Source organism: Microtus pennsylvanicus, chromosome 12, assembly GCF_037038515.1.
Source record: "Microtus pennsylvanicus isolate mMicPen1 chromosome 12, mMicPen1.hap1, whole genome shotgun sequence".
Taxonomy (NCBI): Eukaryota; Metazoa; Chordata; class Mammalia; order Rodentia; family Cricetidae; genus Microtus; species Microtus pennsylvanicus.
Window position 1 is genome coordinate 55,724,761 of NC_134590.1, and position 9,380 is coordinate 55,734,140.

The 9,380-nt window shown below is 52.4% G+C and overlaps 1 protein-coding gene and 1 long non-coding RNA gene across 2 annotated transcripts; one reads left to right on the plus strand and one right to left on the minus strand.

Annotated features, from left to right (window-relative positions):
* Positions 1-3,799: 3,799 nt before the first annotated feature.
* On the minus strand, positions 3,800-5,946 carry LOC142832880 (uncharacterized). Its single transcript, XR_012907292.1, has 2 exons — positions 5,823-5,946; positions 3,800-4,009 (listed from the first exon to the last, which is right to left on the minus strand). It is a non-coding gene; the product is annotated as an uncharacterized LOC142832880 (long non-coding RNA).
* Nkx3-2 (NK3 homeobox 2) lies at positions 4,730-8,263 on the plus strand. The gene is made up of 2 exons (XM_075943684.1): positions 4,730-5,364; positions 6,645-8,263. Exons 1-2 carry the CDS (start codon positions 4,899-4,901, stop codon positions 7,178-7,180), a joined length of 1,002 nt encoding a protein of 333 aa, XP_075799799.1. The 5' UTR covers positions 4,730-4,898; the 3' UTR covers positions 7,181-8,263.
* Positions 8,264-9,380: the final 1,117 nt, after the last annotated feature.

Genomic DNA, 9,380 nt, shown 5'->3' on the forward strand with positions numbered 1-9,380 from the left:
TGTAAGTTATGAGTGACAGCCTGTCTCAAAAAAAAAAAAAGGAAAAAAATGTAAAGAGTATATCTATGGTGCCAAATAAACTCTCAGGTCACCCGCCGTGGGAGAGCTACACTTGAAGGCTCCCAGCAGTTGGCCCCGCAGAGCCTGTGCAGGGGAATAATGGGGGTGCATGAGAGCAAGAGCAGGTCCAAGTTTCCTTCTTTCTCGGGGAAACAGCCTCCTGGCCAAGTGAGCCCAGCACCTTCTCTTGCTCTGACCGATCTCATCCTCATACCCGGTACTGAACTGAATCGACAGGGGACAGGACGTTGACATGTCTCGCAGTACTTTGAAATAGAATGTGTCCTCTGCTGGACAACAAGAGACCGGGGCAGTATAAAATTAGGAACAAACCCAATTTTTTTCTGTGGTCCTCTCCTGTCCTGTGGTTATGTCTCGCATCCAGAAAGAATGCTCGGTAGGTGGCGCTCGTTCTCCACTCTGCAGGTAGTTGAGCTCTGGTTTCTTTTTTACACGTGAGAAAGCTCAGCTCCAAGGGAAAGTGTTTTCCGTGGGGTCAATTCTTTGCATCTCAGACTTGAGAACACTATTTTATCTCTGAACCCAGTGGGTTTCTACTACCTTGCCGTCCCACTCCTGTGCGTAACCACGCATAATTCATGTTTTAAAAAATGGTCTCTCTTCTTTACTAGGTTTACTTTCAACTCGATCGAAGGCCTGAGCTCGTTCGCTGCATTGTCAAACGTCCAGAATAGAAAACATCATTAAGCTTGCGTGCTTTCTTTGATTTCTCCAGGCTCAGAGAAGCTATTTTATAATGAATAATCAGGAAAAAAAGTAAAGAAAGGTTTAACGAGGAAAAACATGAAGGCTAAGGAAAACAAACAGCTACGTTGGAAATTCAGCTTGATTGGCATTACAGACAATTTTGGACCCTGATTTAGCCACCCACTGACGACCTTGAGTCGGCTTCCCCAGTATAAAGCAAGAATGGTTTCCCACTCACCAGCCCCCCACCCCCACCCCCCCGGGAGTGTGTACTTTGCATAAAGCAGTAATTTCCGACTTCTTAGTGTTGGCGATACCTTGACCTGAATTCTCTCTGCAGTCTGATAAACCAGAACGCTTTGATGAAAACCCTGCTGAGGGCCGGCTAACTTAGGCACTGGGGAACCCCCCTCGCTTCTGCTGTTTTGACCCCTGGTGTATTGAGGGTGCTAGTAGAGCTCATGGGGTTCCTGAAGATGAGGACAGCCAACCCGCAGAGAGACCCTAAGGCTCCGGTGAGCCAGAAAATGTCCTGTATTCCTTCTCCTTTGCTCCCGCAGCTTTACTGTCAGATGAGAGAGCCCCGCTCTAAGCCTGCTTTTAAAGGACTGGAAACTGACTCCATCCAGGTCACAGCGCGGAGTGTGTCGAGCGGGCCTGTAGGAGGTCTGCGCCCTGCACCCTTGCACCGGGAGCAAGGTGGGGGGGGGGGGGGAGCTGGGGAAGGCGGGCGTGGCAACCTCTGCTCCCAGGGTCAAGAGAGGTGCGGGTGACCCCACACCCAAGCGTCGCCGCCGCGTGACCTCGGTAGATGATTCCCCTGCCGGCTGGCGCTCCCCAGAAGTGCGTGCGTGTTTACAGAAGCAGGGGATTCTCCCAAGCCAGTCCCCGTGGCGTTCCCATTCTCAACTCATCGCCCCTGAGGCCCAAGCTGTCTAGGGGACTGAGGGCGCCGCACGTAGGGGGCGCGCGGGAACCAGACTGCTGAAGAGGTGCTGGACCCGCGCGGGATCCTGGAGAGGAGGCCGTTGGAGTTGGAACGGATGGAGTGGGAGGAGAAGGGATAGACGTCTTTGAAAGTGTGGGACCTGGGGTAAAGGAGGAAGAGCGGACCCGGAGACAGGCTCAGGGTGCGGACAGATGACAGATCTTGTCGCAAATCACGGTTCCCAGCTCCTCCGACTCCAGGCCAGCCCAGGCCGGAGATCGGAGTCAGCCACCCAGGCCAGGAGCCTCTTGGCGGCCACGGGTTTCTGAAGCTCGCTGCCAGGCCTGGAGGCAATCACCCTCGTTGTCCTCCACTTCCAGACCTCCTCTTCTTGTCCCCACTGACCTCTAGAGCTGATTCTAACTCAGGATACACCCAAGGTACTTCAGTGCGTCCTGGAGGTCTCAGCGCGTAGCCCCCAACGCCTTTTCATTTCTTCCCAAATTTTCAAATCTTGTTCTTTTTAGGAGCTTCCTCGGTTTGTAGCCCAGAAACCCTGTGTTTATCTTCCTCCAAACACCCTCCTCCTGGCCCTGCCATCACTCACTAAACCTAAAAATCTACTAACTTCTGCCAGCACCCTTTGCTCAGCCCCTCTAGGAGACGCGGGTTGAAACTACTTCGTTATTCTCATGCAAACACAATCAGCGCTCACAGCTTCTAAAATCACTAAACAGTGGCTTTCCCTGCATGCTTCGAAAACGTCTGCCACCTCTGTGGCAACTGTGGTTTGAGGCTCTCTCTCTCTCTCTCTCTCTCTCTCTCTCTCTCTCTCTCTCTCTCTCTCTTTATTTCTGCCTTTCTGCCAATAAATGGTGATCATTACTTCAAATAAGTAAGTATATTGTAGGGATAAGTCCACTTAACTCTAGCACTCAGTCATCCAATCTTCAGATATCCTTGTCCATCAATAGGTCCGGAACTCACTGATTTTTGCCTCCACCGATTCCTATGACCACGTACACGCATTATCCTCCTGCCTAGCCTCATTTTTCTGGCAATCTATGTCCTTGGTCCCTAAAGAAAATTAGCTATGTACATTCTCAACACCCCAGGATGGGGTGGAGAGAAGAGAAAATCAATTTTAATAAAGCATGCAAACATTGGAGGAAGGATGGGAGGCTTCATTTTGAAACCTCATAAGCATTTTGTTGGGTCCTCTTCCTGGCCGGGAAGATGGTCCCTTGGCTGTTACACTTGCCAGATACTAACAACAAATTGAAATCTTTTCCTCAAAACTTGCACAACTCTGAAGAACTATATAGAGCCTAGACCCTGTGAAAAAGCATCACCCCTCAACCCCAGTGTATCCTGCAGCATCTTTACAGGGCAGGAAAATAGGCAACCCCATCACTGATGCCTACAACTCTGACTATCCTTCCCAGGCGGACAACTTTGAATAATTATAACGACTTCTCGCCTGCAGTGCAGAACCAGCCAGAGGAAACTGCTCCGGGTGGCGGTCCTGATTTTAATGACACCCATGGAGCAATCTCCATGGCTTATTAAACTAACATCACAATTATTTGAACGTATTCAGTGGTTCAAGTTTGTGTACTGGATGTTGTTAAACCTCTGGTTAAGTTTATGCAACAGTGAAATATGTCACTTGAACAAACTTTATTAAAAAGAAGTTATATAAATAGGCAACGTACATTTGACATAGCCACAATATTTGTATTGACTTCCTTCTAGTGAGTAAAACGATGCGATTCATATTTTTAAGGACATTAAGTATTATCATTCTGGATGTCACTGCTGTGTAGTTCCCAGATAGCCTCTTTTAAAACTTATCAAGTTCTGCTCAACACAGAAGAAACAGAATATTTAAAGAACATATTAAATGCTTTTGGGGGTGTTTTCCTTGATGTAAGACATTAAACAAAGTCCAATTGAATTCAGCATTGACTGCTCAGGGAGACGGACACCCAGCTCCAGAAACTGTCCCCAGGTGCTTCCAATTCTTCGCCAGTCTTAGCACTTATATAAAGTTTTTTAACCTAGGTTTTTAATTCACCTACAGAAATTCAATCTAATCAAGCATAAGGAAAGAAAAATATTTAATAGAGTGATTTTAACTATCAGATTATTTCAGGAAAGAGCATTAACAGTGAAAAAAAACGATGAATTTTGTTCTTCGACTCTGGGCTCCTTCCTAGAGAACAGGAACTACACGTCACACATGTACACGCTTTCCGTTGAGTTTTCCCCGAAGATCTGAACTGGCGGCTCTGGATTAGGTGGCTAGGTGAGCTGAAATGAGAAAGGAGGTTTCCGGATAAGTGTCCCTCCTTATGGCTGAAGGGTGCATACAGAACCAGGCTTAGGGAGAGAAAGAGGATAGGGTTAATTCAGATCCTGTCTTCAGCTGCTCAGCGTGAGTAGCAGTGTCTTTTAAAGTCAACGGCCCCCAGTTGGAACCAGCCAATCCACTGCCCGGAGAGCCCAGGACAGCCAGTGAAGGGGCGTGGCCTGCTGCTGTCGCTCAGTAGTGAGGAATGACACTCTGACGGGAGGGGGGTACAGTGGAACCCAGGAGAAGGAAAGAGAAGAAACAGATAAAACCGGGGCAGAGGGTAAAAAGGTTTCCCGTTCTTCTCCAATTTTAGGGGCCTCAGCTGTCAGCGCGGGCGCCAGAAGGGTGGGCTCCGGAAGAGCCTGCCCAGAGGGGAAGAGGGAGGACCCGCCAGGAGCGAAGCCCTGCAGGCGCAGGCAGGGAAGACAGAGGCGCAAAGAAAAGTGACTTGGGCCGTGCGCCGCCGCGGCGCTCGGGAGGCGACTGCAGACGCCGAGAGGACCCTTGACAATTCTCACTGGCCTTTCCCGCGGGGACAGACCCGGGCTGGCCCCCGAAGGCCACGGGAGATGAGATAACTAGTCCAGCTGCGGGAAGAGAGAGTCTGGCGCTAGATTTGGGGGGGAGGGGGTCCCGGCGAGGTGGGCCTGTTAGGTGGGGGTGAGGGTCGCCCGGGATCCTGGGACTGAGGGGGGCGGGGGCTGCTGAACTGCGCAGGAGTGGGCTGCAGGGGCCTGGCGCTCCCCTCTCACTCGTGCTGCGGTCGCCCAGCGCTCTCTGTCAGGCTCGAAACTGTCCCCGCGACCCAGCTGCCCGCCCGGCCGCCGGCTCCGATCCGTGGCGCAGATGGCTGTGCGCAGCGCCAACACCTTGACGCCCTTCTCCATCCAGGCGATTCTTAACAAGAAAGAAGAGCGCGGCGGGCTGGCTGCGCCCGAGGGGCGCCCGGCACCCGGGGGCACAGAAGTGGCGGTGGCTGCGGCGCCCGCCGTCTGCTGCTGGCGGCTCTTTGGGGAGACTGACGCGGGTGCACTGGGGGGCGCCGAGGACTCTCGGCTGGCGTCTCCCACCCGAACCAGAACAGCTGTGGGGCAGACCGCGGAAAGCCCGGGAGGTTGGGACTCGGATTCAGCTCTGAGTGAAGAGAACGAGGGCAGAAGGCGCTGCGCGGACGTCCCGGGAGCCAGCGGAGCCGGTTGCACCAGGGTGACCCTGGGCCTGGACCAGCAGATCTGCGAGATGCACGCTGCCAAGGACTTGGAGGAGGAAACCCCGGTCCGCAGCGACAGCGAGATGTCAGCCAGCGTCTCAGGTCTGCTGCGGGGCTTTCTCCGGAAATAGGGCTGGGCTGAGGGGATGGGTTAAGAGGTCAAGCACTCCAAGGCGGGGTGGACCTGCTGGGGGAGCATCGTGCCCTGCAGGACTTAGTCTCTAAATTCTGCACGTTGGCACACACTGCCCGGAGTCTTAAGAAACTGAGCTTCTTAGAGTCGGTACTCCTGGTACCATGTGCCCTGCACCCTATACCAAGAGCTTTGAGTTCATCTGCAGTGCCTCCGCTGTATCCACTTAAATTCTCTAAACTTAACAGAGGTGGACTAGAGACCTAAGGTAGACCGTAACTTCCCCCAGGCCCAGCCGTTGCTGACGATTTCAGGTCCTGTCACAGTGTAAGCTTTGGAAAGAGCCCATTTAAATTCCCTCACCCCGGGACTGATTGAGCAGCCTGTGGCTAAGCATCAAGGAGCTAAAAACAAAACAAGCCGTTACCTGAAGACGGAAGACAGTGGGGAAGTGTAATCCAGGTCGTCAGGGAGGGACTCAAGAGTCCAGCCTGTTTATCCACTAGCGGGTGCTTCTCTTGATCTGAAAGCCCCGCAGCTGGCTTCTACTGGGTGCACGCTGCTGTAGGCCTCACACTGGCTCAAGGCAGGCCGTGACTGTGACCTCTCGGCTCGTGCTCAGCAGGGAGCCCAGAGGAGGCTGGAGGAAGGGATTCAGACCAGGGAGAATGCAGAGTCTTCACTACCCACCCACTCCCTGCTTCCCTCTATTTTCTTGCAAAGAAGAGGGAGTCAGGTGGCGCCCAGGCTTTGCTGCTACACCCTGTCGCCATACCCTTGACAGCAATCCTGGGCTTATGGAATTGAAGACTCCATATAGTTCTGACCTCAAGATCTATACCCTCCCCCATCTTCCTCTTTCGTGTAGCCAACGGATGTGTATGTGTGGGTGTGCAGAAGTGTATGGCCTGGAACTGGGAAACAGAAATGTAATGTAGAAAGCCAAGATTCAGAAGTGATACTCTCAGACGAAGTATCCTACCTTACTGCAGGGAATCTGGGGCCTGGAGAACTTCAGGGAAAGCTGTTCCCCTACAGCTTTGGCATACACCGCGATAGAGATATAGAATTTGAGAAGCGAAGGGGACCGAGTTCTAAAACAGAACTCTCTGGAACCTTTGAGCCCTTTCGGTAGGCTCAAAGCGGGTTTCCCTTCCCAGTTCTCCCCAGAAACAACTGCCATTGAGACCTATCTTCATCTCTGCGAGTCTGACAGGTTCTTGCTTTTTCTTCTTACCGGAATCCGCAGGCGACCACAGCCCAAGAGCTGAGGACGGTGGTGTTAGTCCCGGAGGTGTACGCGTGCCTGGGTTGTGCAGCGCTGCCAGCGGCGGGGCTAGCGGCGGGCAGGCGGGCGGCGTGGAAGAGGAGGAAGAGCCCGCAGCCCCTAAACCTCGAAAGAAGCGCTCTAGGGCAGCCTTCTCGCACGCCCAGGTCTTCGAGTTGGAACGCCGTTTTAACCATCAGCGCTACCTGTCTGGGCCGGAGCGCGCAGACCTGGCAGCTTCCCTTAAGCTCACTGAGACGCAGGTCAAAATCTGGTTTCAGAATCGTCGCTACAAGACCAAACGCAGGCAGATGGCGGCAGACCTACTCGCCTCAGCGCCCGCCGCCAAGAAAGTGGCGGTAAAGGTTTTAGTGCGTGACGATCAGAGACAGTATCTGCCGGGAGAGGTGCTGAGGCCCCCCTCTCTTCTGCCACTGCAGCCGTCCTACTACTACCCTTACTACTGCCTCCCGGGCTGGGCGCTGTCCACATGCGCGGCCGCGGCTGGTACCCAGTGAACCGCTTGGGGTGAGGCAGCAAATGATCCCTGCGCTCCAGTTTGCACCACCGCGGACAGGTGTAGAGATTGGACTCGGTGCTGCAGGAGAGCTCTTCCGGGGAGGTAGGCAGACCTCAGGTGGAGAACGAAATCCTGCTGGAGCTTCCCTACCCAGGGTGACTTGGCAGTGGAACTGAGGCTGCCCAGAGAGGGGGCTTTATTCTGATTTGAACCGATGCGCCCTATGACCCCTGGCCCTTTGTACACCTATCTGCAAGCCTCGGGACGCTATTTATTATCACAGAAACGTTGGATTTGGATTGTGTCTGCCTGGGGCTGGTGTTTGCCCAGAGCAGAGAGGACTCCTGGAGACCCCATAGCCCGAATCCTCAGAATCTCGGGGGGGGGGGGGGGGGGGGCAAGCGCTTTGTGCGCTAGGCCACACTAGTTCATGGTATCCATGCTACCGACCTGTATCTACATATCTTTAATTTTTGAAAATTACATTTGTGACAAAGAAGTACAAAATTCTGACAGTTCCAGGCCAGGAGTTGATCTGAACCTCGAAGGGTTTGATTTTGGAGACCTCTACTCCACCCCTCGTGGGGCGCCCTCCTGGATGCCGAATGTAAGAAAGGGAGTCTTTCAGCGCGGGGGGCCAGCCAGGGGATCCCCTATACTTTCCCTTGCTATAAGTTCAGGGCCACACCCAAAGGGAGAGCGCCTGGGACCGTCGTAGAGAGGCCCGTCGCTGGGAAAGTACCCTTTCAGAAGCCTGTCTTTATTTCTTTCTCCTTTTTCAAAGAAGGTTGAGACTTGTAGCACTTTCCGGTTGTTTGTATTCAAATAACGATTATTTTTGTATTCAATGTGAATATCCCTGGCCTGCATTTCCGCGGCTCTCTCCACCTTCTCCTGTACCTCTATTTCAACCCCCACACCCTCTGTGCCTTGCTTGTTTCAGAGACTATCTGTCTCATCAGCCTCGCAGCTTTTCGCCTCTTTAAGGGCACTGTGCACTCAACTAGAGTTATCTTTAAAAGATTTGTGAATTTTGGAAGCTCTATTCGCTGTATTTTTTCTTTAATTTATAAACGTTTAGTTCAACATGCCCGCCCGGGGTTTTATTTTCTCTGAAATTCTCTTGGTGCGTCTTTGGGACAAGGCGTTGGAGGCGGGTGGGCAACCCGGGTTTAGTTTTCTCTGAAATTCTCTTGGTGCATCTTTGGGACAAGGAGTTGGAGGTGGGTGGGCAGCAACGGTGGAGCATTCTGCCCCTCAGTTTTCTGTCTAGGAGCGAACACTCAGGTGCCTAATCTACAGTCCCCAACAGCCTTGCTTAAACCTCCGGGAATCGCAAATTCAGGTTTGTGGAAGGGTCCCACTGAATCTTAAAGCTAATAATAGCCTTGTGTTCTTCAGTCCTGGGACCTCAAAGTCTTGGAGGTGCCTGGACTGATTGAACCCACAGCCAATTTACATCTAAAACCCAAACCTGAAGATTCTTCTCCACGGCCTCCTTCCTCCTCTCCGCTTTCGATTTTGTCTGTGTTTCGAAGTGACTCAGCCTTTTTAAGAATGGGCTGGGAAAAGAAAGAAAAAGAAAACAGAAAAACAAAACAAACAAAAAGGCTCTCGCTGAAATTCTAAATCTATTTGGGGAGAGCCAAGTGTCAATCCCGGGGGGGGGGGGGTCTCCTGCTCATTTTACTCCTACAGGTGCGAATTTTCTTCCATCTAAAATGTTTCCAAGCGGTTCTGCTCCCTCGCGACTTGGCATCATTTGATCTTCACGGGAGCCTAGGGACAGTGAAAGGTGAGGTCGGCCACGTGTAGGAGTGCAGACAAACATGCTCCCCCGCCAAGCAAGACTCCTCAGAATACCTTAGATTCTTCCCAAGCTAAACGGTCACCCTCGCTGGCCACTTGAGCATCTTGCCATGGTGCCACATCCCCAAGTCCTGGCCTGAAACTGCCAAAACCAAAGCCTGGGCTTGTTTCAACTCACCTATAGAAGAAAGGTTGGTTTTCCTACTGCCTGCCATCTCTGGAAACCTTTCTCAGCCTTCTGGCCTCCAGGCTTTAGGGTACTAAAGGCTTTGGCAAGGAAAGCTGCAATCGCCTGGGTTGGCCTAGTCCAGCTTCCTCAAACAGCAAAAGCGCCCTAGGACAAAGACCCAAGGCTATGCTCATCTTAATGCTCTCCTACCCCCAGTTTC